This window comes from Miniopterus schreibersii, assembly GCF_964146895.1.
Source record: "Miniopterus schreibersii genome assembly, chromosome: 1".
In the NCBI taxonomy this organism is placed as follows: domain Eukaryota; kingdom Metazoa; phylum Chordata; class Mammalia; order Chiroptera; family Miniopteridae; genus Miniopterus; species Miniopterus schreibersii.
The window spans coordinates 178,188,394-178,215,740 of record NC_138101.1 but is presented as its reverse complement, the minus strand read 5'-3'; the positions used below and the strand labels follow the sequence as shown (position 1 = coordinate 178,215,740).

Below are 27,347 nucleotides of genomic sequence, written 5' to 3'. Positions count from 1 at the left end.
GTTGACTCAGGACAACTCAGTAAGGACCACAGCTCCTCATAGTCTTTCCTCCCGGTTACCCTTGGCACACTGGCTTGGTCCTCTGACCAGCTGCCCTCATTGTCATAAGTTAACTGGTTGCCTTAGTCCTAGGTGTCATATCCAGACACAAAATATCCACTGTAGGTAAAGGATTGTATCTTCCCTATGACTTTTTAAAAGTGAGAAAACCTGTCCCCTAAGTCCCCCAGCAGACTTCTCATCTCATTGGCTAGCCTGGGCACATGCCCACTCCTAAAGCAATGTCCAGCAGAGATGAGCAATCCAGAACTGGAGAAGGGTTTTGAGAGCATCCCTCTCTATACCCTCATCTTACAAAGGGGACGTTAGATGGCTTGCCCCTCTCTCAGGTTTAATCACTGGCTCTGCAGGACTAGCTAGGCCTCTAGATTCCCAGCTCAGGACACTCCCATTGGCTGCTCTCCACCCGCCTCCCCCAGAGAATTCTTCTGTTCCAGAGGACACTGGACTGGATGCGCCAGGCAGGGCAAAGGAATACGAAGGTCAAGAGACTACCAGCCTAAAAGTGGTTGGAGGCAGCAAGAAAATGCCTGGCTGTTTTGCAAAGTCCTTACGATGAGAGGCTCCAACCCTCAGGCCCTGCTATGTTGGACTAGACAGATCTCCCGAAAGGAAGAGTTCTCTGGAAAGGAGTCCAATATATTTGTGCAAGGAAGGAAGGAAGGGAGGGAAGGAGGGAGAAAGGGAGGGAGGAAACGAATTTAAAAGGTTCATAAAATAATTTACATATTAATGTAAAATTATTTGCATATTTGCATATGCTAGAAAGAACATTGGTCTTTTCTGGGTCTGTTTCTATTTTGTTTGTTTGTTTACATTGTTCATTAGATTCCACATATAACTGAAATCATGATGGACATTTTACTTTGGGAGTTTCTTCAGTTTGATTTCTTTTTATCCCCTGAAGAAGTTTGGATCCCTTTTCTTTCTGGTCCTTATGGAGATATAATGATGAATTTCAGAGTTTTACTTTAGCTTTGGCCTGGCAGCTCCCTAATAGCCTGTTTCTGGAAATTTCTCCTGGGCTCCATGCTGTGTAGACCCAGGCAAGATAAACCATATGCCTACATCTCTCACAGTACCCTGAGATGCCTGGTCAAAGGTGACAGTTTTTAGCCTCTTCAGTCTGTGCTAGTAATGGATAGGGCAGTGAGTAAGGGGGGGGGGGAGAAAGAAGAGAGAGGGGAGGGCAGGAGGGAAGGGAAGAGATAAGGGGGGAGAGGGCACATTGGTCTTGAACTCAAATACCTGAACCTCCACTTAGAAGCTATGTGGCACTGAGCAAATCCCTTAACCTCCGTGGGTTTCATTTATCTACAAGTCAAGGAGAGGAATGTTGTGAGAACAAAAAAGATAAATCAATGTGAAAGCACTGGTATACAACAGACTCTCAATAAATGACTGTTGAGGTGAAGACTTTTGTTTCATATCTTAAAGGAGAGAACAACTGGGAGATTCAACACCAATCATGCAGAACCTCAGTGTGTCACAGGGCCCTCCCCTTTCTCCAGCGGCAGTGGCGCACTTTCCAACGGGAATTTGCTGGCCCAGCTCAGGGCATGCTGCCCTCTGCTGGGAAGAAGGGAGAAGTAACGCCGAAGCATTCCTTAATACTCGCCTGTAGGAACCACCTGGAAAGGGGGAAGCACCGGACCCCACTTGCCCTCAGTTGTGATTCTTATACTTTAAGACAGCCCACGCACCACTGGCCAAGAGTTTGTCAGAAAAATAAGATTCCAATACATTTTTCTTTTGAAAAGTAAGTGACAGGGTATTATTTAGCCTTAAAAGGGAAAGGAATTGCACCTGGCGGGTGTGGCTCGGTTGGTTGGCATGTCCCATGCACAGAAAGGTTTCAGGTTTGATTCCTGTTCAGGGCACATGCCTGGGGTTTCAGGCTTGATCCCAGTAGGGGGCTTGCAGGAGGGAGCCGATCGCTGTTTCTCTCTCACATTGATGTTTCTCTTTCTCTCTCCCTCTCCCTTCCTCTCTCTAAAAACCAATTAAAAAAATTTTTTTAAAGGAAGAAACTTCCAACACATGCTACAACATGGATGAACCTCGAGGACATTGTGTTAAGTGAAATAAGCTAGTTACAGAAAAGACAAATGCTGACAATTCCACTTCTATGAGGCCCATCAGCCATGGGATAAGAGGGCAGTTGAGCCTCAGCCCTGAGACAGGTGTCATATCCTCCAGGGGAAGCAAGGGAGAGTGCAAAGAGCACATGAGCCCCAAAGCACTGCCAGGTGGCTCTGCAACTGCCTGGATATCTCCCGGAGGCCCTGAGGTTGAGCCTTTGAGCAGCCCTGTCTCCCTCCAACTTCCCTGCCTGATCCCCCAGTCTCGCCCAGAGGTAAAGCCAGAGGGACACAGACCATACTGAAACATTTAGTGACAGTTGTAGGCAGAATTCACAAGGGGATTTAATTTATTGACCCACAACCCTTAGGATTCCTGGGCTTAAAGTGCTTCCTAAACTCTCCCTGAACACCTCTAACCCAGCAGAATGGAGAAGGGAGCTCATTTCTGGGTTACAGGAGTTGGTAGCCATGAGCAGAAGTCCAAGTCTAAGGATGGGAAGGGGAAATGGGATGTGCAAAGAGCCAGGAACCCATCCACACCTGCTAGGAAGTTTGAACAACCAGTTTCTCCCAGTTGCTTTGGATATCTGGGAGTGGATCTCTGTTTCCAAGTGTCAAGAACAACACTGTATCCTCTCCCAAAGCCTTGCAAAGTACATTCCTCCACCCTCAATCTCCAGGGGTGGTTTGAGATAAGAGAAGTCAGCTGCTGCCCAAACCCCGGCCCTATCAAAGCTGCAGGGTTTCTCACTTTGGGGAGCCCTTCAGGAGCCCTTGCAGTGGCCTAGGGGTCTGAGCAGCTTCATCCTGGCTCATCACAGAAGCATAAGGTTCCCCAGGGGCTGCTGGCCTTTACTGGAGGGTTCCAGAGCAGATCCCTCATCTGGTGGGTTTAGTAAAATGCGAAAGATTTATACATTCTGAAGAGAAACACTCCTACTTTCTAGTTAGACCAAATCTGACATACCCTGAGACTCAAACAAGTTTCTGTTCCAATGTCATCTTTTTCTTTCTTTCTCTCTTTCCCCCCCCCCCCCCCCCCCCCCCGAGAGAGAGAGGAAGGGGGGGGAGAGAGAGGGAGGGGGGAGGGAGGGAGAGAGAGAGAGAGAGAGAGAGGGAGAGACATCAATGTGGGAGAGAAACTCACCCTGACTGGAGATTGAACCCGCAACCTTTTGATTACAGGACAACACTCCAACTGAGTCACATGGCCAGGGCCACCATCATCTTTTATTAAGGGCTCCAAATGTCACATGGATGTATCTGAACACCTACGGGCTGCCCAGGTCGTGTGGAGCTGGGTGGGATAGGATGGGTTGGGGCCAGAATTACATCTGCCAGAAAGTACAGCCAGTATGTCCTTCCCAGGGGCAGAACCCAGTGTTTTACAGATCGCATGCACCATCCATTAACACATCACTGGGGGAAAGCCGATGACCAAGGAACTATCATCCAAACTGGGACACTTAGGATAGCAAACAGGGAGCCATTCATAATTTTCTGAGAAACAGCACAAACCAAGACCGTTTGGAACAGATTTTTCAGTTAATTGTTAAGCGCCACACCCAGGAGGTGCGCAGTAGGGAGTGCTTCAGCCTGCAGAGTAGAAGCCAGCATTTCTGTAATGCCATGTGTGGCCTGCAGGGGGCAACAGCTCTTCAGCAATGACCAGCCACAAGTGATTGCAGGAAACATTTAATTGGCCAAGGAATAAGGGTTTTGTTTAAAAAAAAAAAAAATCAGATCAATATATTTCCAGTAAGCAATTTCCACCTTTACATATTCTCATAGAGGGATTTTGCTCTTTTTCTATTTACAGAGCTAGATACATAGTGAGTTTTTTAACAAATAAATACTTATGAATTGACCAGTTGGTTGAAGATAATCCAGACTTGCCTGAGGCATGGTAAGTACAGGGTAAAACAGGAGGAAAGAAAGTAGGGACTGGTGAATGTGCGTGGAAAACACTTTCCTTTCTGGTTAAGTTTGCCCAGGGGGAAAAAATTCATTTGAAAATTTCCAAAAGATCTTTCTCCATGGGCAAACCATTCATCATTAATCGAATTCTTTAAAAACAAAGAAACAAAAAAATAAAACAGTAATCTTGGTTTTTATCAATCTTCCCCCTCATTTCAAAGTCCATCCTACATACACGTTAGATAAATTATTTGCGAGTTTATGCAGGTTGCTACATGTTTAGAGATTTTACATTTAGACTCCGATTCATTTAGATGCACTGACTCTGAAGCACCTCCCCCTCTGTCCCCACCTAGACTCCAAAGAGATTGGCTGAAGCCATCAAAGCCCACCCACCACTGAGGAAGGACAGCCGAGATTAGCTTCACCTGGCAGGTCTGAGCACTGAGCAGCGGACATGCCCAAGTTCTGAGTCAGCAACACTCCTCTTCCCACAGAACAGTCCCACTCAAGTCTCCAGGGACCTGCACCTCTGTGGGGACTTCCCCTGCAGCTATCTGTCCATCTCTCATATTGGGCTCCTCAGTTTTCCAAGCAGCAAAGAATCAGCACCTTTAATACCACCAGTGTCCCTGAGCACCCTGATCCCAGAGAGACTCCTTTCTGGAGTGACCAACAGACTCAGGAAGCTTTGGAGGGTGGGCCTTGAGGGAGGACTAGGTAGACTGTCTATGGGTGAGGGTTACACCCCACAGCCCTCAGCCTCATGGAGGGTGATGGTTTTCCACAAAGGCTGCAGATGTTTCAGCTTCATCCCTGATGACAGGGGGCCAACCAATGGCTACTGGCCATTTCACAGGCACAGGCCCCCATCTTCCAGGGTTCATGGTCACACTGCTTCACTGGGTAAAGCCTCTGCAGGGAGAGGAGGGAACAAGGCCACCAAAAGCAGGGGCATCTGCGAGGGAGTCATCTGTGACCCCAAGGAACAGCAGGGCCACTATAGCCAGAGGGAGCTGCCTCCCTGTCTAACCAGGAGAAGATAGGGTAGGAACCAGGGCCACCTTCATACACTCCCTGACCTGCTACGCATCCTCTGGGAAAGCTCTCAGTGTCGCTGCTGCCCAGCTACCAGCCAGGGCCCAGGGCCCTAGGTACACATGGATGCCGGGGGAGAGGAGTTACATCACCCTCACAGGTGCTGAGGCTGTAGGTGGGTGAGCTCATCTGAGGAGGGGAGTGAGCAGGTGATCCCACAGCCAGGGCCCAACCTCGGGAAAGGTGATACTGTGTGTGTGTGGGGGGGTGCCATGGACCCAGAGCTGCTGCTAGGTCCCCTTCTTCCCTACCTCACAATGTGGTCAAAGTGAAGGCCCTTGCTGGAGGGATGTCTATGGGTTGCTGAAGCAAAGAGAGGGTTAGGAAGCCCCTCCGGGTGGGGGGGGAAGCAAGTGTCAGGGTGGGGAGGGGAGGCCTTCACACACCAGGATGGGCAGGTGGCAGAGTCACAGAGAGGTAGAGTGGGCCTGACAGAGAGCTGTGGGCCTGCCCACCACACTCCCCAACCGGAAAAAAGCCTCCAATGCAACCAGGCCTCTTCCTGGCCTCATCTTGACAGCAAGGCAGCACCCAGCTGGAGCCTGCATGGGCCTGGTATAGCCCCAAGGGTAGGGTCTGGGGTGGGGGTGGTAAGGGAGGTGGCGTCCCTGTCCTTTGAGGGTGAGGTGCAGCTCTGGCCCAGAGGAGAGCTGAGAGAAGCCAGGTAGTCAGCCTCCCCTCCTGCCCCTTCCCAGCCCCCACCCAGGAAAGACTTGGGAGGCAGGGAGGAGAGCCCATCACTTTCCACCCCGGGGAAGCGCTGAGGACGGTCCGGGCTGAGTCACCATGATGTGGTAGATGGATTCCCGGAAGCGCTGGTCTCGGCTCAGCCGCTTGGCCACCTCCTTCAGCTCCTCTATGTTGTTGGCTTCCAGCTGGGAGGTCATGATGGACTGGGACGGCTTCACTGGGGAGATGATGGCCCCACCCGCTGTGAACAGCCCTTCCTCCATCAAGGCTTGGCCCTGTCCCCAATCCCAGGCCACCTCCTTCACTCACATGCTGCTGAGCTTCTCCCAGCTCCTTCCCACCCACAGGCTCCCCGAATCCTGGGGAAACCCAAGGCTGGTGGAGCAGGTTCAAGGCCACACTGTCGGGCCTCAGAGCCGGGCCAGCCCTTCCCACTCTGCACTCTGCCCTCTTCCTGCCCTGTCACTGGTGGCCTGTGACCATCCCCATTGCACCCGGGCACAGACGCCCACACTCACTGTCATTCCAGGAGGTGCTGGACCGGCGCCGGTGGAAACGGCAGCTCTTGATGCGGCGAGTGGCCGCCTTGTGGATGTACACGGAGTTCTTCATGATGACCGGCATCTTGGCCTCCAGCTCCGCGTTCCGGATGCACTCCTCGAAGAACCCTGCGCCAAGCTCCATTGCATCCTCCTGCCCCGCCCGCCCCTCCCAGGATCTAGGTGCGGTGGAGTGAGAAACACGCAGACCCCACCCCTTGGGAGACCAGAGCCACCTGCTGGAGGGGCAGAGCTGCAGGCTTCCTCCCTACGCCCCTTCCCAGGTCCAACAGCTAAAAGGAAACCGCATCGAGAAGATGCTGGTAGGCAGGAATCTGGAGAAACTCCATCAATATCTAGAACATATAATGCACACCGGCCCTGTGCGGGGCTCTAGGCCCTGTTCCAGGCTCCACCGGGCATGGACTTGGCTGGGGCTGAGCTCGGGGACTGAGGGGCAGGGCACCAGAGGGCAAGGCTAGGGGGCGGGGCAGAGGGCAGGGCTTACTTTTCAGATGGCTCACGTCAGCCCGCATCCTCTCTTCCTTCTCCTTGTTCCGAACCTTGGAGTTAAGCCCTTGTTCCAGGCTCGTCAAGGCCGCCTCGGCCTCCCGCAGACGCCTCTCCAGGTCCATACGGACCTTCACCTCAGCCTGCGGGGAGAGGGAAGGAGAGAGATGTGGGGTCCTAGGGAGCAGTTGCCACCTCCCCTGGAAGCCTTCCCTGGTCACCCCTGTCTCCAGTGGGCTTATTCGCCTTTGAACATGGGTGGCAGTTACCACCTCCTGCCTCCCGTCTTGCACCCTTGACCAGATGGCCTGGACTCAGCCCCCACACCCAGCAACGATGTCCCACGGAGGCGGCAGGCCCACTGCTTCCCCTCAGGTGGCTGCATCGCCTGCACCTGGCTGGTGGGTCGGCAGAGATCATTCAGGTAGCTGCTCGTAAAGAACAGGGATGTGAGGGAGCCTCCAGGTGAGGGGAGGCACCTTGAGCTCCTGCTCGGCCTGCTGCTTCTGGGCCGTGAGCTCCTGCAGCGAGTTCTGCAGCGCCTGGGACTGGCTGGAGTAGAACTCCCGCTCCTCCTCCAGGGCCTGAGAGCGCGCCTCGTTCTCCTTCATCCTGCGGGGGGGGGGGGGGGGGCACTCAGTCAGGGCTCACTCACCAGCGGGGCTCTGCAGCCCCTCCCAGAGACCTGGCTGGAGAGCCCCGAGACCCAGGCTTCAGGAGCCCCTGACCTTTCAGGGTCCTGTCACCTAGGTGATGAGGGGAGTGGTGGGTGGGTTGAGGGGAGCCCTAGTCTTAGGGTCAGAAGACCTGAGTCCCGGATCCAGGTCTTGCCGGTTCTATGACCTCAGGCAAGTCCTAGAACCCCTCCGAGGCTCAGTTTTCTCATCTGTATGGAGGGGCTAAAAGGTCCTTCCCAGCCGGCCACAAAGCATTGTTGTAAGGACATAATGACTGTACAGCTCACACCACCGCAAGAGATAATGACCCAGTCAGTTCTGGGTAGCGAAGGTTCTCTTCCCATTTGCCTGGTGGGAAAACTGAGTCCGAGGCAAAAGGAAGTGTGTGACCTATCTGAGCAATGGCAACTAGAACCCAAAAGTCCAGGCATCCAGTTCAAGGAAAATGACTGACCCCTGAAGCCAATCATGGGCCAAGGGCCCCGGGCTCCTCACCGCTTCTCTGCCAGGAGCTTCTCCTCCAGGAGCTGCTGCATCTTCTCCTCGATCTGCCTCAGGTTGCTGTGGAGCCCCCCCCTGGGAGGGGGCTGCGCGCTCTGACTGGCCAGCGTCTGCAGTTGGCTTTCGTTCTCCTCCAGCATTTCCAGGGTTTTCTTCTTCTCTATGGAGAGTTCCTGGCACGCAGGGCGGGAAAGGAGGAGGAGAAGGAGCCTAGTTTAGGTCCACCACGGCTGCCCTCGCCGGCCTTCTGGCTCCAGGGAGGGGTGCCCCCACTCCCAGGTCCGTACGAGGGACACCTGACATGTCCCTGTTCTTCCCTTGAGGTACAAGGCCAACCAAGGCCTCCTAACTCACAACAAGGCAAGGCTGCCCCCCACTGAGGGAGTCAGAGCGGAGCCCAGTGAGGCTCCCAGGGGAGGTGGTGCCTGCTATAACCGGGCCCCAAGACCCAAGGGCACCGTGACCTTCTGGGGTTCTTCTTGCTCCAGGGGCAAGTGAGGGAGTGTGTTGGGTTCATGTGAAAAACACCCAACAGGAACAGACCAAGAGCTGGTTTACGTTCTCCCCATTAATCAGACCAGGATCTTGCAAACCCCAGAAATTCTGGAGTTGAAACCATCCGTGGGAACCACCTCCCATGCTAGGAAACGGAGAAAAATAAACAAAGGCACCACAAACAAAGTCCCAGGCACTGGAGGGAGAACAGAAACCCTCGCAGTCTGCCGGGCAGTGCATGAATTCAGTACACGTTAGGATCCCCGCAACATGCCGAGCTCACTTTCGGTGCTGGGCTTGGAAAGACCTTCAGACACGGCCTAGTGAAGTTCACAGTTTGGAAAACACAACCTAGCGTGTTAAGTGCCGTAACAGATGTACAAAGCACCGTGGGGGCCCAGAGCTCAGAGCAAATTCCTGCCGAGAAGAGTCAGGCAAGTTTGACCAAGGTGATGTCCAGCTGAGCCTTAGAAGGATGAAAGAGCCCCCAGGCAGGTAAGAGGTGAAAGGACACTGTGTAGAGGGACAGTATGGGCAAAGGTGGGAGGTGAGAGCTTGGCTTCCCGGGGGCACGTGAGCTCAGCAGTGTGGAGTGGGGGCTGGGGTGTCTGATCGGGGTGTGAGTGGGCAGCAGAGGGCAACGGGAGGAGAGGCTGGCGCCAGAGTTTGCACTTGCATGCCATGCTGGAGAATTGGCACTTTGTCCTTGACACATGCCACCCCCCCCCCCCCCCCCGCAGTTTCTGTGGTATCAAATGGAGGTGACCTGGCAGTTGATTTCCCTTCGAGCTCAATTTCAGCCTGGAGCAGCTGAGTGAATGAGCCACAAGAAGGAAGTGGAGTGCAGCCCCGCCAACCATCCTAACCAATCCCCCATTTGGTACAAAAACATAAGCACTGAAGAAGGTAGATTTCCTGAGGCCACGGTCTTAGCAAGGGCAAACTTGAACTTGCCCTTCTGGGTCCTGCTTTGGGCCTCATAAGTTGGCTGTAGTTCCCAAAGGTCCACAGAGAAGAGATCCTTAGGTCAGCACCCCTTCGGGCCCTGTTACCCTTGCAGATGGCTCAGTAACTAGGGAAACACTATTAGAAAAAACAGTATCATGTGGCCCCACCAACCAGCCTGCCTCTGGGTCCACCAGCCTGCCAGTGGCCCCTCACCTCCAGCGTCTGCTGCAAGGACTCTGTGAAATGCCTCAGCTCCTTTTTCTCTTGCTCCACACCTTTGAGGCATCTTGCAGTCAGTTCTAGCTCCCTGCGGGGACAAAAGGTATGGGTATGGTAGTGCCCCCTTCCTAGCCCCCTTTGTACACAGAATAGCTTGTTTCACCTCCCAATAAGGCTCAGTGAGGTCCTTGGAAGCCTGGGTCCTGCCAGCAGCTGTAGGGACCCAGGGCTGAAAGGAGATCCCAGCCAAACAGGGGTGAAGTCACTTGCTCCAGGTACTCATGCATTTGTCAGCGGGAATAAACCCAGGACCACCCCCACAGGCCAAGAAGCACTGGGGGAAAATAGGGGTCCTAGCCTCACCCTGTCTTCCCTGGACAGTCCCTGCTAGAATCCACACTCGTTCTGACATGGGACCTGGCTGAGGCCTTTCTCTGGGGTGACAAACTCCTTGCTGCTTTCTTAACAAGCCGGGGCCACCTCGGGCCTTTATGCCTGGTTTCCCCTCCTCCTCCTTGGAATATCTTTCCCTTCTTGTGCTCAATTTTCCAAATCCATCTTCAAGGCCCAGCTCAATCTAATCTCTGTTAAACCCATATGGATTATGCATATATCTAAATTCCTGTAATACAGGGAATCTGCCCCATGCCTCCTAGCACTTGGTTATATATTATTGTTTTGATGTTTCCTGGGTGTGAGTCTGGTTTTCCCAACCAAATCCTCAAGGGAAAGGACTAGTCTATTCCAGAATCTGGCATAATTCTGGAAGTGAGCAGGTGTTTTTCTATTTACTTGGTAAGATTCTCTGAGCTTCTCCCTTCCCCAATTATATGTCTAATGACTTCCTTTACAAGGTTGTTGCAAGAAGTGTTCTGGGCTACCACTGATGATCTATAGTGATGACGATGGTGATAATAATGCTGACTGATGATAACCACACTACCACCAACAGTTCCCAGAGCAGGAGTCTCCAAATTCCTGAACAGGCTGCATCAGAATGACCTGGGAAGCTTTTTAAAACTATAGATTTCTGGGCTCCCCCTTTAGGAGATTCTAATTCTATTAAATGATTATAATGTGCAACTGGTTTGCAAACCATACACAGGACTAAAGATCCCAAGAGATGTCACTAGTCAGGATGTAAAGGGATTGTGCAGGAAAGACAGGGAATGCTTGGGGCCTTGGCCAGTGGCTCCTCCAGACTAGCTTGTTCTGTCTGCCCTGGGTAAGGAAAGTTTGACAGAGGAAGGAGGGCTTACTGCTTAGGGTGCTGTCTGTCTGCACCTGCCCATGCCGCACGCCCCAGCTAAATCATTTAACATTTGTGTGGGATCTACAGCTTTTTCTGGGCACAGCCCAAAGCCTGGAGCATTGAGAAGATAGACCAAACCAAGCCAACAAGTAGTGAGGATCTCTTGGACAGGAGCCTCTCCAGGGCTGACCAGGGACGTGGTTTCTAGGTGCCCTAGCCCAGCTGCACCTTCCTCCCGCTTCCCTCCAGGACTGTCACCACCTCTTGATCTGCTCCTGCTCCATTCTCAGCTCCTGCACCACCTCCTCAAACTGCTGCTTCTCAGCTTCCAGCACTTGGTTAAGGCGCTCGAGCTCCTGAAGAGAACAGAGAGAAAGAGGAGTCACCGGCAGCAAAGGGAACCCCCACTCTAACCCAGGAGGCCCTCTGGGATTCAGCACAGCCTGGGGCATATGCTGAACCAAACTTGAAATTAAGTCCTGCGGAGTCCAGGCCCCCTCAATGACACACAGTCTCAACATAACCGAATCTGTGACCTGGGCTCACTTAAAACACATTTAGCAAGCTGAAGGCAGGCTTTAGAAATGACGCCAATGTTATTTCCTGCAACTAGGCGCAGTAATTCTATATGTCACTCACATCCGAAGGCACGCTGGCTGGCCCTCAAGCCCTGAAGGACAAAGTGGTGAGTGTATTTACATTAAAGATCCCTGGAGCGACATCTATTAGAAGTGGAAAGAAAAGCCACTACCAACCCAAAAGTCAGAGACTAAGAACTCCTTTTTCTTACGGCATCTGCAAAGCAATAGCACAGGTGGCAGCCAGAACCTTCCTACAGCCCAGGATGGTATGAGTGTTTACAGCAACCCTGCTACAGACTGAGGTCAGCCAAGATCTGCTTCCCCTAAAGCCTTTCTCCACCATACAGTGCTTCTGACTCCTGGGCCTGACTTAAGTTGCAAGAGTATAAGGTTGGAAAAAAGTCACTAGATGGCAAATTCCAGCTCAGTGAAAGGAAGAAATTTCAAATAATGGAGCAATAATGAAAAGGTTACCTCCAGAGGTAGTGAGCTGCCCATCACAGGATCAGGATCAACATCCATCAGGAAGGTCAGCAAAGAGCCTCACCTTGAAGTGGGAGGTACTTTTCGATTCCAAAAGCCTGTGTTCTGACTGGAGCACCCCCCGGTGGCAAGAACCCTGCCTGACTGGCCCTAGGCATTTCTGATTTCCCACGTGCCCACCAATGTGCAAGGCTGAGCTCTTACAGTTCAACCAGAAAAGAAAAAATAGGCAGGCTGCCCTCGCACCAGGGGGTGTGAGAGATGAGGCCACAGGGAGCCAGAGACACCAGAGGGGCCTGAGATCAAGGAAGGGCATGGTCTTCTGGCTCCAGGCAGATGAGCCCAGGGCGGCTGTCCCTGCATTCTCTGCTCATGCTCCAGAGTCCCAGGCCCTTTCTGCCACCTAGAGGACGTCAGGGCTGCACCATCACACAGCACACATCTGCATGGGCCTTGCCAGTCCACCAAGCACGGCCCTGCTTTCTATTTCACGGAGCCTCCCAGCGACCCAGGTGCTAGGCGGGCACTGCCATTACTCTTATCCGAGTATCACAGATGGAGAAACTGAAGGTAAGAGAGGCTAACTTGTCCAAGGCCACAAGTCAGTGGTGAGGTGAGACTCTAATCTGGGTCTCCTGATCCCAGACCCTGAGTCTTCCTTTAGGCCAATCAGCCTCTTAGAGACCAGAGAATCTCCATCTCATCACTGGGCCATTGTCCCAAATGCCTTTCTAAGCGGCATAAGGCGCAATCAGCTAATGTCTGTGACCTGAAGTGGAGAAAGGAAAGGCGCAGGGGACAGGCAGACCCATTATATGGATAATTAAGTTAAGGAAGGAGAAACCTTGACACAATGACTCAGTGAGTTCTATTCCTGATCTGGAGCAAGCAGCTGACAAGGGGCTGCGAGCCTGGGCACATTTCTCTCCCTCCTGCCTGCCCAGAGAGCCTTCACCACAGGAACCAGCTGGGCCTGAGTGAGTCTCACTCATATTCTGAACCAAAAAAACAGGGAGTTCACAGCTGAGAGGCTTCCCTCCTTCTGCGTGCTATGGCTTTAAGGGAGGCCTGTGTGCAGTGGGTCCCCACTGTCCTCATTTCCTGGCTAAAGACCTAGATAGAGTGTCTAAATTTTCCTCCAGCTGACTGCTGCCCCAGATTTGGCCTCTCTGATGGATAAGTCTGTCTCTTTCCCTGCTAGTGGCTGTGTCTGTCACTCCATCCCATCCCCTGGCTTCCTGAGTTACGTGTCTTTAAGTCACTGACAATCTACCAGAAGTCTCACTTCTCAAAACGTACAGCACTGTATGGAAAAAATGCCAAAACTCTAATGCAGGACCGAGAATGAGAACCTGGAGACGCGGAGGCCCGAACGCTGTCACCATGCCAGTCCTCAAATCGTGCAATCGTAACACAAATCCTCAACAAGTTTTGTTTTGGGAGTTTTGTTTGTTTGGGTTTGAATTTTTTTTTTATTGTTGTTAATTAACAGAATGATTCTGAAGTCCAGCTGGAAGAATAAATGAGCAAGAATATCTGATAAAATGTTGGAAGAAGAAAAATGAGGGTGAATTATCCCACTGGATTAAAGTCAGGATGTAATGTAAAATTACAAGAATCAAAAATGTTCAATCATGGTTAAAGGGTCTTCTTTAAGAAGAACAAGAAAAAAGATTAAAAATATGAATAATAAAATGGTAATAACTACATATCTATCAACAATTACTTTAAAAGCAAATGGATTAAATGCTCCAATCAAAAGACATATGGAGGCTGACTAGACAATAAAACAAGACCCTCCCATATGCTGTCCACAGAGACTCACTTCAGACCGAAAGACACCCACAGACTGAAAGTAAAGGGATGGAAAAAGATTATTTCATGAAAATGGAAACAAACAAAAAGCTGGGGTAGCAATACTTATACCAGACAAAATAGACTTTAAAACAAAGAGAGAAAGGAGGACCCAGCAATTCCACTTCTGGGTATTTGTCTGAAGAAACCCAAAACACTAAATCAAAAAGACTTATACATCTAGATGTTCACTGCGGTATTATATACAGTAGCCAAGATATGGAAGCAACCTAAGTGTCCACCAGTAGCTGTGTGGATAAAGAAGTGGTGCACAGCCCGAGACAGTTTGACTCAGTGGTTGAGTGTTGGCCCTCAGACCGAAGAGTCATGGGTTCGATTCCTGGTCAAGGGCACGTACCTGGGTTGTAGGTTCTCCCCATCCCAATTGGGACAGGAGGCAGCCAATTGATGTGTGTCTCTCTCACATTGATGTTTCTCTCTCTCTCCCCCTCCCTCCCTTCCACTCTCTCTAAAAAAAAAAAAAAAAAAAAAAAAAAAAGAAGTGGTGCACATATACAATGGAATGACTCTGCCATAAAAATGAATGAAATCTAGTCATCTGCAACAACATGGATGGGCCTAGAGGGTTATTGCGATGAATGAAATAAGAAGACAGAGGAAGACAAATGCCATATGATTTCATTTATATGTGGAATCTAAAAACCAAAACTAACAAGCAGAACAGAAACAAACTCATAGATGCAGAGAACATTTTGAGAGTTGCCAGATGGGAAGGTACTGGGGGGAGGGGTGAAAAGGTGAAAAGATTTAGAAGTACAAACTGGTAGTTACAGAATAGTCACAGAGATATGAAGTACAGCTTAGGGAATATAGTTAATAATATTGTAATAAGTACGTATAGTGTCAGGTGAGTACTAAATTTACTGGGGTGATCACTTAGTAAGTTATATAATATCTAATCACTGGGTTTTACATCTGAAACTAATATGATATTGTATGTCAACTATAAGTGAAAAATAAAAAAATATTTAAAGTTAAAAAAAAAAAAGTTCATTCATTGAATCACTCCACAAACATTTAAGTGCTTAGCCTGGGCCAGGTACCGTGCCAGGCCTGGGGATGTCTGGGGTACTATGGGGCATGACTCTAAGGCCTGTTTCAGAGCCCAATAAACGGGGTAGCTGGAGAGGGTGAAGAGTTAGCAAGAGTCAGGTCGAGAGACAGGCACTAAGCCGAGGCTGACTGCCTGGGAGAAGACAAGGAAAAGCAACTGGGCAAAGAAAAGTGGCCTCCCTCTGTGGACTTCTCTGGGCAAGCCAGCAACGCTGCAGCTTTGGGCCTCAGGCAGTTCACATGCAGGATGGGCCCGTAATTAATAACAACATGATTATAAACTAACAAACACAGATAGTCATTAAGCACGTTATTACGTGCCAAGCATTTTATTTTATTATTATTATTTTTTTTAAAATCCTCACCCGAGGACATGCTTAGAGAGAGGAAAGGAGAGAGAAAAAGAGAGAAATATCGATGTGAGAGAAAAACATTGATTGACTGCCTTCCATACATGACCCGAGCAGGGATCAAACCCGAATGGCAATAGAAGTGGCAGCCTTTCAGTGCACAAGTCGATGCTCAATCAACTGAACAACTCCGGCTGGGCAAGCATTTTATATTTAACATCTCACTTAATCCTCACAGCATTCCTAATAAGATAGGTTCAATTATTATCCCCATTGTTCATGTGAGAATATTGGTGTTCAGAGGGGTTAGGTAACTTGCCCAAGATCACACAGTAGAAGTGGTGAAGGTCCAATACACAGGCAGCCTGGCTCCAGAGTCCACAATGCTAACCACTACTCTACTCTGCCTTCCAAGGAGGCCCAACGTTGGATGAAGATTCCAAATGACGTGGACTTTAGTGGCTCCCCACCCTCAAATGAGGCAACGGTCTCCTTTACCCCACAGGCTGCCTCAGGCCAATGCTTGGCTCCCTCTGGAGTTGCATTATTGACATTTAGAGAATGAAGAAACCCTTGAGATTATCCAACCCAGTCACCCATAAGGTGCCAGAAACCCCTCTATGAATGAGAGTCCATCCCAGCCTCTTTTGAATATTATCAACAGCAAGCAGCTCATTACCTACCAACATGGCTAATAAAATTTTGGAATGGCTCTTTCTCTAGAAGGTGGTCACCTACCCTTTTTACTTTCCTCCCCAGGGCCAGCCAGAAGACATACACTTCTTGCCAAGAAGCTACCCCAAATCTCAAGCACTGTCATCTCACTGGCCTCCCTGTTCTGCCAGTCTGATTTTCCAGCCAGTTCTTGGGTGCACAGCTCTCCCACGTCATTCCCTAATGCCAGAAACACGAGCCAGTACACCTTGGCTATTCAGGGGCTCACAGAGCGGGCGGTGGTGGGGAAGGCAGCAATTCTGAGTGGCCCCAGTGGGCGCCTACCTCTCTCTGCTCCCTCTGCAGGCAGAGTTCCTCGGTCTCTTCCATCAGTTTGTCTGCCAAAGTGAGAATACACACACTCTCATGAAAAGCCACTCCAGATCCGGGCCTGATGGGTTGGTGTCACAGTCACCTCTGTCACCTCCAGCATCTCCCAAGGAAGAGGTCAGCACTGCCGCAGCAGGCCAGCCAAAGGGTGGGGCCGGCTCCTGGGGATGGAAGCTGCTACACTCCTTTCCTGTCACTGTCCCTTCTTTGTGCTTTCACAAGTCAGGCACAGCCTTACCCTTAGAAGCTCAGAGTGACTCTCCGCACCCACAGGGGTGCTGTTAACCTCTGCACTAGTGTCTGGCTAGTGGGGAAGGGTTGGTCCTGGGGGTAGAGGGATGTCTGGAACAGGCAGAGGGGAACCAGTGTTGGGGCCCCAAGCGTGTAAGGAGGCTGCAGGGAAGAGGGTCCCAGGCGAAGGACCAAACCCCAGAATCTTCTTCTTTCCCAAACAGCATGTTAACCAGTCAGTCAGGGGCACAAGGGCCTGGAAGCTTATGGTGAGGTTTCAAGTGGGCTGGGGTGTGATAGCTGGAGGAAAGCCCAGGACCTGGGGGCCCAGGGCAGGGTAACACCACCAACTCCATTTATGGAGCCCTTACTGTGAGCCTGACAGTGCTTATAGGCATGTTCTCATTTAAGCCAATCCCCATACCACCTCCAACAGCTAGGGACTATTTTTGTCTCCATTTTAAGGATGAGGAAATTGAGGCTTAGAGAGGCTGTGCTTCCTAAAGACATACAGAATTGACAGAGAAGCGACAAAGCTGGGCCCAGAGTCCAGGCTGCTAACCATCAGGCTCTCCTGCCTCCTGTCAGGCTGGACAACAGGACATTGATTATAAAGCTCTCCAGGCTCCAAAATGGTGTCTGGATCCTCAGAGCCTGCTAAGCCCCACCCAAGACACCTGCCTGGGTCCACCAACAAGCCCCTGCTACCATCAGGGAATGTCAGCTTCCAGCCCATCCCTCCAGCCACCTAAATACTCCTGCTTCTCCTTGGCCAACTGCAGTCCCTGGGCCTCCAGGCTTTTGATCATGGCTTCTCCCAGCTGGGCATTCTTCCAAGTCCTGGGGAGGGAGGGCAGATGGGACAGAGGAGAGAAGAGGGAGAAACACAGAATCATGAAAAAAGAGGGGTACAGGAGAAAGGGAATGTATGTGTTTTGTATTCGCCCATCCCATCTCTCCAGAATCCCAGCTCACATCCACTCTGGCTCCCCTGGCTCTGGGCATGCCACCAGCATCGATCGGTTACAGTCCCTGGAGGCTGGCCCAGGCTGCAAAGTGGGCCACCGTGGACTGGGCCAACAGCACTTTTGGAGCAGAGATTGCTTCCTGGCTGCTTTTTACAGCACTGAATGCCCACCGTCCGGAGCAAGGCCTGGCACGAGGCATGCACTCAGTATTATTTGTTGAACTAAAAGCATAACCTGACTTGAACAGGCAGGCTCCAGGACCAGGGTTTATGTGCAAATGAACTGTGTCGGACTGGATGTGGGCCCTGATTTACAAAGCTCTGGTCTGTCTGTGCTAGGATTCATGGTGGGCCTGGGGAGCGGAGACAGGGGTCGGGAGGCAGCCAAATCCTGCAAATGATGCTGGATTCACTCTGAGGGTTGGAGACAAATGGTGTCCACACCTGCCACCTGTGACTCTAGACAAGCAAGGCTCAGTTTGCTTAAAGCTCACTTAAGAGACCTCTCACAGATGCTCTAAACCTGGCCTATACCTCCTCTCGCCTACCCTAACCAACCACAGCCCTGTTGTCCCCACCCTACCCTTTCCTGGGGCCCTCAGTGCCCACTGGGATCCCAGCAGAGAGAGAGATCAGGGTCAGCCCAGCCCATGCCCCTTCCCCTTCTGGACCTCAGGCGGCCCCCTCCTGCTGGGAGCACTTACACCTTCCCCGACTCCTGCAGCATCTCCAGCCACTGCGTCTGCTCAAACTCGGACTCCGCTGCCAGCAAGATGTTCCCCTGCCAGGAAGAGGGGCCACGGTGCACCTGAGAGAAGGCCGCTCTGAGGACACGGAGGCCGCCCCAGGCCCCTGCAGGCCCGGCTTTGCTCACCCCGGCCCACATCCCTCTCGCACTGACACCCCTCCCAGGCCAGGCCCCTGCAGGGTTGCCCCCAGGGACCTGTGGGATCCAGGAGAAGCTGCTCTGTCCCTGCTGAGCCCAGGCTGTGATGAGAGCTTTACTCACATGAAAGTCCTGGTGGGAGATTTTCATGGCATAGGGCATGCTGGGCTCTTCCTTGGCCTCCACCAGGCAGCCCCCCAGAGGGATGACGCCCTGAGAAAGAACCAGAACAGGCAGCTCTCACCCTGCCCAGCCCAGGTCACTCAGGGCCTGTGGAAGCCCTTCGCCAAAGCCAGGTTCTGCTGGGGCACCAGACCAGAACTCTCCCAGAAAGGAGAGGCAGGGCTGGGCAAGCTCCAGGGCACAGGAGGTCGGGGGCCCAGCCCAGGAGGGGCAGGGGGGCCTTGTGCCCTAGGAAGGATTTGTTCTCCAGACTCTCTGCTAGACCACAGCAAGAAGGGACAGTCCTCTACCCTAACAGAATACCCTTCCCCAACGTCCCACTGGGCCCTCCCCCATTGTGGCTCTAGGGAGAGTCCCCTCACCTTAGGATGTATATTGAAGTATTTATTGGTTTCAAAGCTCTTTTTCTCACTTTCAGAGTAGTAAAGAAGAAAGCTCTCTTTGATGATGAAAAACCTAGAGCAGGTGGTGAAGAAAGGGACAACCGGGAGAGAAGAGTGAGGTTTCTTGGGACAACAAGAGCATCCTTGGGGGCCCTGAACTCACATGGGGAGCCCATGGGCATACCAAGGCTCATCCTCACCGAGTCCCACATCTGGGCGAAGGCCTCAGCTGGCCAGCTGCCCACTGCCCTAGGCAGCTCAACTCTTGCACCAGTGGGCAACTAAAGTGGGAGGCCCCGAGTATCCCCAGAGCTGGCTCCTCCATCCCTCTTGAGATGCCACCCTCGGCACAGGAGGACATCTATGGCACTTCCTCCTGGGTACCTTCAGCCCCTTGAGCCATTGTCTCCAGTCCCTTAGGGTCTATTCCAGGAGGGGAGGAAAGAAGACACAGGATTCCAAGATGGGTCTTTTGACAAGTGATCATGAAAGCTGGTGATCAAATGAATGTGGGAACCAAGATTGTGGGGCGAAGCCTGCAGCTTGCATGTCACATCTGTATGCCCTTTTGTCTCGGATGCTCCACAGCCTCCTCCTGGGACTCAGGCCTAACTCAGGATTTCTGGGACCCTGGTGCATTCTGACTGTTGGTGAGATGACAGCCTTGATGTCTGTATGTGGAGCACGTGGGCCCACGTGGGACCCTCGCAGGACTAATGATTCAAGCTGACTAGAATAAGATGATCCCATTGTGCCTCAAAGCCCCAGGGCTCAGGGACACCCAGAGTGGCTGGCTCCTTGCTCCCAGGGACCCTGCTAATGCTGCTGTTATAGTGATGGGCCTGGGAGGGCTGGGAGCAGTGGTGAAGCAGGTTCAGATGGGCTCACAGTAGCCAACAGTGTGACTCTCCTCTGCTCTGAGTTCAGTGACATTGTGTTGGTAGCTCGATATCAGTCACAGTGGGAGTATTTACACCATGAAAATCATCAGATGCTACAAAACACTGTTCCACCCCAAGGGAGCCCGTTGTTAACCACTGACCAGCACACCTCTTGTGAAGGGCTTGCAAAGCTGCTGCAGGGGATGATGAAGTCAGTGAATCTCTGAAGGTCCCCCAGTCATGTGATTTTCCTGGGCCACAGCTGCTGCAGGGAGGGCCCCTGGGACCTCGGACAGCTGCCGTCTTGCCTCCCCCAGGAAAGCGAAGCACACTTTGTTCTCTGGTGTGTGTCTCACGCCCACCCATGTTCTCTATTTACACTGACCCTCCTGGCCCAGCCAGACACCAAATGGAGCTGTGGACCTCAGAGGTGACATCTGGCTAAACCAACTCCTCTCCCAGGCCTTTCTAGCCGTAGTGGGGGAAAAACACCTGAATATCATTCTCTGCAGGATGGTGAGAACATTCTGGGCTCTCCAGCACCTGACCCTTGCCCACCTTATCAGCTTTCCTCCTACTTCTGCTCTTCGGCTTCTCTGCTCAGCTGAACACCGAGCTCAGTGCTTCCCACCCTCCCTATGTCCTGCATGACTCTGCAAACACCATGCAGTTCTCCCTGCATCGCCCCCCCCCCCCTTCATCTGGCTGAACTCCTCACCCTTGGTGACCCGCCCGGCCCACACTGCCAGCTGAGCTCCTTCCACACTTGCTGACTGGGCTGTGCACTGGCACTTACGTCACTGCCACACTCCGTGTACCCATCTTGTCCCAAGGACAGTGTTGGGCTCCTGGAGGACAGGCCATGCCCCCTCCATCCTGTGAGCCGAGGGAAATATCCTCTGCCTGTTTCAAGGGTACATCACCGTCATTAAGAACACAGATTTAGCGCCCGGCCAGGCATGGCTCAGTGGTTGAGCGTCGACCTAGGATCCAGGCGATCAGGGTTCGATTCCCGGTCAGGGCACATGCCCGGGTTGCGGGCTCAACCAATGAATCTCTCGTCAGTGATATTTCTATCTCTCTCTCTCTCACTCTCCTTTCCTCTCTCCGAAACCAATAAAGATATATTAAAAAAAAAAAAGAAAGAAAGAACACAGATTTGGCATCACATAGACCTGCCATTTCCCAGCTCGGGGGCCCTGGGCAAGTAAGCTCACTCTCTGAGTTTCAGTTTATTTACCTGTAGAATGGGGGTGATAACATCTACCTCATCTGATCACTGTGAGGATCAAATGGGACTGTGCTTACCACTCTGCCAATTTGCAGAGGCTCCAGGACAGGGCCGAGTGATTCATCCCATGGTCTGAAATCATATCACCCACAGGGAACTGTGAGCCAGGCAGCACAGGGGGCCTCTTGGGGCCCCTTCTCCTCCCCTTCCAATGGCTTCTGAAATACTATTAGGGAATAAACTATGCCCCTACCTCCCCAAACTCATATGCTGAAGCCCAACTCCCAGTGTGAGAGTATCTGGAGATGGAGTCTTTAGGAGGTGCAGTAAGTCCTTGCTTACTGCTGTCGATAGGTTCTGCAACTTGAAACTAAACGAATCGAAATAGAGCCTTTTACCACAGGCTAATTTACATAAACAAGAGTTACATTCCCATGGCGCCTCATCAACACTATAATGAAGTGACACTGAACAAAACATTATTCGAGGACCTACTGTAATAAGGTTAAATGAGGTCAAAAAAGTGGGGCCACAATGTGACAGAACTATGGCCTTATAAGAAGAGGAGACATTCTCTCTTTCTCTGTCACATGAGGACATAGTGAGAAGACAGATGTCTGCAAGCCAGGAGAGGATCCTCACCAGAGCCTGACTACACTGGCACCCTGACCTTGGACTTTGAGCCTCCAGAACATTGAGGAAATGAATTTCTGTTGTTTAACTGAACAGTTTACCAGATGTTGATCATTTATGGTATTTTGTTATGGGAGCCTGAGCTGACAAAGACAAATACCTTCTTGCTTTCCTGATACTTCTGGAGCCTCCTCCCCACTCAGGGCAAAACACTGTGTCAGGGACTTGGGGGGTAGGGGTGGGGGTGGGGGTGGCAGAGAGATGATCATGGGCAGGGAGAGAACAGGGGCTCTGGAATCCAATGATCTCCCTCCCTCCAGCCACAGCCTCAGGCAAGCTCCCTGGCTAAGTCATCCTTTCCAAGCTCCTCTATAAAATCTGTCTCTTGGGGCTGCTGTGAAGATTCATTCATTGATTCGATGAATGGGCCCTGCAGAATTGGGCTGGCTGTGCAAGGGCTGGAGACAGTCACCATTAATTTAGGTGTTCTCCTGTGCAGGCTGCTGTGCTAAGTGCTCTACAAGTATCAGAGTATTCGATCTATGTAATTCTCTTGGAAGGTAGGGCTCTTCGTTCCCATTTTACAGATGAGAAAACTGAGGCTCAGAGTTGAAAGAATGTGTGCAAAGTCACATAGCTAGGGCAGAGGTGGAGCTAGGATTGCAACCCACAACAGTCCCTGCTCCTACTCCTCACATCACACTGCCTAAGGCGCTGCTTCCTCTCTGTGTTGGCACCTGGCAGGAAACAGATGGGCCAGAGGTGATAGGTAGCAAAGCTGAGGTAGTCAAGGGTCAGAACTCTGCCACTTGCCAGCAGTGTGACCAGAAGTCACCTAATCTCTCTAGGCCTCAGGTCCTTCAGTGTAACTTGAGGATACTAATAGTACCTACAGCTCTCTGGATTGTCCAAATAATTAAATGAGCTTGTTCACATAAAGGCTCAGAACACTGTGTGACACACGGTAAATATTCAATACATGTTGACTTTTATTAGTACTACTATTACTTCTTATTATTAAGCTCAGTGCTTGCTGCAGCCTCCCCTGACCTTTCTCATTTGTGCTCCCACAGTTCTACCAGCGGAAGCTCTTGGCGCCAGCCCAGCTGGCCAGCTCCCTGTGACCCAAACATACGGCACTTTCCCTGCCCAACTGCAGTCCTGGGTGAAGCTCTGTCTTAGCCCTGGCCCTCAGGATTCTCCTTGTCTATGCACGAGGCTGTGGTAAAGGCTGGAGAGTATGTGTGAGGTAAGGGGTCCGTGTCAACCTTGGCTGCCTCCTCTCCCTAGTCTTAAAAAGTGGCATTTTCACCTCTAGATTAAGGAGCATTTACAAGGTGCCAAGACACATACTTTGCTAAGTGTTTTATTGACATTATCTTATGTAAATACCTCACAATGACTCTAAAGATGGAGATACCTGTTTTTCAACTTTACTGGTGAGGAAACTGAGAGAGGAACAGAGAGATTAAGCTACTAGTAAGCGGCAAAGTGGGACTTTTGCCTGCTGACAAAGCCCCTGTTCTCCTCTGCTGTGCCCCCCCATCCCCTGGCATTGTGACTGCGAGCTTCTGGTCGGCTCAGGTCAGGAAGCATTAAGAAATCACCTGATACAGCAGGTGCTATGCTGGGCCCTGGGGCTTGATGAGTCCCTGCCCTCAAGGAGTGTATAGTCAAATGAGGGAAAGAGAGTAGATATCAATAATTTAAAAACTAATGTTTGAGCTCTTTCTTTGTTCCAGGCCCTGTTTTAGTAACATCATTATGTGTGTTAACTCATTCATTCCTCACATGAGCTGGATGAGGTAATGAGCACAAAGTTAAATAATATGCCCCATATCCCACAGCTGGTAAGTGGGGAGCTGGGGCAATTATAAATGTTTATCGCAATAATGTAAAGAACCAGGACACTCAGTGACATGCAAAACACTAGGATACACTGTGACATTGTAAAACATCAGGATATACTGAGACACTGTAAAGCACCAATGTACACTGTGACATTGTAAAGCACCATGACAGTGACACTGTAAAGCATCAGGATACCCTGAGACAGTGTAGGTTTGTATGAGATACAGGAAGAGTGCAGACCAGTGAGGAATGAATGGCTTAGGTGTCTGGCCAAGGGAATTCTGAGAAGAGGGTTTTGAAGAATGAATAGGAGTATCTTAGGGATCTGGAAGAAAGTGGAAGGGGAAGATGCATTCCAGACTAAAGGAACAGAACGGATGTCTGGGGGTTGCAGCCACCAGCTCCAACGGGGCTGGGCTGGACGCAGGGCCCACTGGCCACCTTACACCTGGGGGGAAGGAGGGGCAAGAGAGAGTACAGATGCCTCTGCTGTAGGAAGGACTTGGCTGGGCCCTCCTCATCAGGGGCTCCAGCCTTGAAGGTGCTCAGAAGGGATTTGGGAGAGGGACTAGTATTTTGGGGACGGCATTCTAAACCCTGGTGAAGAGTTCCCCTGTGTGCTGGACCAGCCCACATGGGGCTGACCCCAGCTGAGGCTGAGACGCTCCAGTCTTTTCTTCCTTGTCTCAGCTGCCCAGGTTTTTGCCAACAGCACCGGTGTCTCCACTGCTCACAGACTAAGGGGAGGACAGCCATCAACCTTCCCCTCTAAGCACCTCTCTCTGATGGTCTTATCTCTGCTAAGTAATGCTTTTGATTCCTGTCTCCTTTTGTTGCCCATGGGGAAAAAGCTGACCCTTTAGCTCAAGGGCATCTTCCCAGCCCAGGAAGGGAAGGGCTGCTTGGACATAGGGGTTCGAGGTCCTGAGACAGACCCTGAGCAAAAGAGGTTTTATGAAACCCCGCTGGTCACAGCCGGTTCCATTCTGCCCATCTCTTATTTATGCAGATGGGAGCCTTTCCAGGCCCCCTCCTCTCGGCTGCCCAGCGAGGGCATTGATCGCCCTAATGGCACAGCTCTGCGGTTTGGGCCTGAGCTGCCCCCTCCCCAAGCCTTCCTGTGGCTGCTAATTAGCTGAGGCCCAGAGACTCCATTTCACAAATGGGGAACTGGGGCCCAAGGGGCTCTGCTGGGAAGTGAGAGGTCTAAGCTTAGCATCATGCCACCCCCAGACTCTTTCTGGTCAGCTCTGTTGCTGACCCAAGGCTACTAAACTGTGTGTGTCTGTGTGTGGTGTACTTTCACAACTGCAGACAAGGCCAGAGGCCAGAGTGGGCTGATGGGATGTTAGTTCTTTCCTGAGCCCCAGAGGAAAACAAGTCTTTGCAAAATGGCAGCTCTAGAATTCTTAGACTGGATGGTATTTTGAGTGGCTGTGGGGATACTGAGGGAAATTCTTGGAGTAGGGAGGTGCTACAGTTCTCCAAGCCCTCCCTGGCTTCACTACCGTGTTTTTAGCTGGGAGCCTTTGTCCCTGACACCTCCCAGCCCTGGAATCAACTCTGGGTGAAAGAGCCAGGTCCCCACAACTGTGGGTGAAGAGGGATCAGGGACGTACCCTAGAGGGTCACAGACTCCTAGCATCTACTAGGAATGCAATCAGATGAAAATGCCTGGCGGGACAAGTCTTGGATGACAAGACCAAGAAGCAATATCAAGGACAACAGCCAGTCCCAAAGGAGGAGTGTTGGCTGCCTGGAGCAACAGACGCAGAAGAGAAAAGGGTAGGAGGCATGCTGCTAATGGTATCTGAACCTACAAGCAGCTTTCCTGCCCCCACTGGAGTGTCCTGCTAGAGACAAGGCTGCTCCTGGCACTTGGGAGCTATAGCTCAGATAGCACAATGCTGGAAGCCCCTCACAGGATGCTCCCCATACTGCCCCAGGCCTCCAATCAGGAGATCAAAGAGAAGCTTAACTTTGGAGGAACTCAAGGAGCCTATATCCCATTAAATCTCAGAAACCTGGCAGGACTAATAAAATTGTGTACGTGAAACCAACAATGTAAAATGTGAAACACCATCCACAGCTCCATTTTTTCTGTGGTCTTGTAGAAATATTAAATTATTCATCAAAATAGAACATCAGAACCACCACGACCACATCCCGTGATCTGCAGTCCAGGGGACATTTGCAGCCCCTGCTCAGGGGGAGACTCATGGATTGGGATGGAAGGAGCAGCTGGACACACTCTTAGTTTTCTGACAGGGTCACACCTCCAGGGAGCTGGATCAGGGTCCAGTTCTATAAGCCATTCCAGCAGAGAATCTCAGAACTAAGATTGGCTTGAAGGTGGAAACTGTCCAGAAGACGGTCCATTGCTCCTGAAACCAGCGTTGGGAGCTCTCTGCAAGTTCAGGGTTGTGAGCTCCCCCTTCCTTCTATACCTTTCAGGCCCATTCTAAGTGGAAAGTGGCTACTGACATCTGGGAAGTTGACTCCCCTGAGTTAGGGACCAGGAAGCTGGTGCTGAAAGACTAAGCTCTGGGCTGCTCTGCATCAAATCTGCAACCCAGGTACCTGCCCTTGACAGAGAATCAAACCCATGACCCTTTGGTGCCCCGGCCAAGGCTCTAACCATGAAGCCACACTGGCCAGGGCTGGAATCTCTTTTCCCTCCGCCCAGGTTATTTCAAGGGCTAGTTGGAGGGTTTGCCAGCTCCTCCAGGGCTGGGCATAGATCCTTCCTGGCCCTTCCTCCCTCCCCTGGCCTGAGTCTTTCAGAAGCTCCTTCAGTGTGCCCCATTTGGTGGTGGGCAGAAGGGTGGGGGCTAGGGCACCCGGGCCCCACCTCCAAGCCTGCTCGATGGCCTGGGGGAGGGGTGTTGTGAAGACGACGGAATTAGCAATGAGGGTCCCAGGAGGCTATCCTTGCCTGGAGATGGAGCTTCTTTTGCAGCAGTCTGGCCCAACCTGACCCAGCTGGGCTCCTACCACGGCCACGATCTCTTCAGCCCACACCTAACCTCCCCACCCAGACTTAGATCCGTCCCACAGAGAATTCCCCACCTCCATCCCCAGACCAGGGGTCACTCCCCAGCTCCCCCAGCCTTCGGGCAGAGACCAACCCAGCCAATCTGGGATCCAAAGCTTCCAGGGGAGCCAGCTTGGAGTGAAATGGGGCGAGGCCAAGGTCACAAAGAAAGGCAGAGGCAGGATGGCAACGAAGGAGATGGGCGGTAGGGAGCCCTTAGGCCCTAGGATCCCTTCCCGGGCGGTCCTCAAGGGGCGCGGAGGGCGCACTCACCGCCGGGACCACTTGGCTGACGGCCGCCCGAAGGGCCGTTTCCACAGCACGCCGTAGAGCTGCACTTTGGTGCTGATGTCCAGCGCGTCCGAGTCAGCCTGCTCCAGGGACGGCGAGGGCGACACCGAGTTGGACTTGGACGTGAACATCCTGCCTCAGTGGGCCTGCCCCGGGCCCGGCCCACCCACTCCCGGAGCCGGCGAGGACGCGGGGTTCCCGGCGCGGGCGGGCGCGCGGCGGGCGGCTGCGGGGAGGCGGTGTCTGCAGACCGCTCCGGGCGCCGTCGGGGCGCGTGCCAGACCGCGGAGACGGGGCGCAGCCGGGTCGGGAGCATTAAAGCGCGGGGGCCGGGAGCGCGGCACCGACGGGGCCCGGGGCGTGGGGCGCGCAGCCTGCGGCTCAGGCTCGGGACTGGGGC

The 27,347-nt window shown here is 52.1% G+C and overlaps 1 protein-coding gene across 1 annotated transcript; it reads right to left on the bottom strand.

Moving 5' to 3' along the window:
• Positions 1-3,344: 3,344 nt before the first annotated feature.
• On the bottom strand, positions 3,345-27,347 carry PLEKHD1 (pleckstrin homology and coiled-coil domain containing D1). Its single transcript, XM_081137373.1, has 13 exons — positions 26,930-27,347; positions 19,006-19,099; positions 18,584-18,673; positions 18,279-18,382; positions 17,356-17,447; positions 16,332-16,384; positions 11,252-11,346; positions 9,733-9,826; positions 8,071-8,249; positions 7,378-7,510; positions 6,897-7,041; positions 6,368-6,517; positions 3,345-6,066 (listed from the first exon to the last, which is right to left on the bottom strand). Exons 1-13 carry the CDS (start codon positions 27,076-27,078, stop codon positions 5,897-5,899), a joined length of 1,548 nt encoding a protein of 515 aa, XP_080993499.1. The 5' UTR covers positions 27,079-27,347; the 3' UTR covers positions 3,345-5,896.

What these genes read in the sequence shown, in the direction of transcription:
- PLEKHD1 (XM_081137373.1), bottom strand. Translation starts at nt 27,078, where the DNA reads ATGTTCACGTCCAAGTCCAACTCGGTGTCGCCCTCGCCGTCCCTGGAG. An exon ending in CCTTGCAGCAGACGCTGGAG is followed by an intron (nt 8,250 to 9,732) that starts GTGAGGGGCCAC and finishes CCTGCGTGCCAG; the next exon opens with GAACTCTCCATAGAGAAGAA. An exon ending in AAGCTCCTGGCAGAGAAGCG is followed by an intron (nt 7,511 to 8,070) that starts GTGAGGAGCCCG and finishes CCCCCCCCGCAG; the next exon opens with GATGAAGGAGAACGAGGCGC.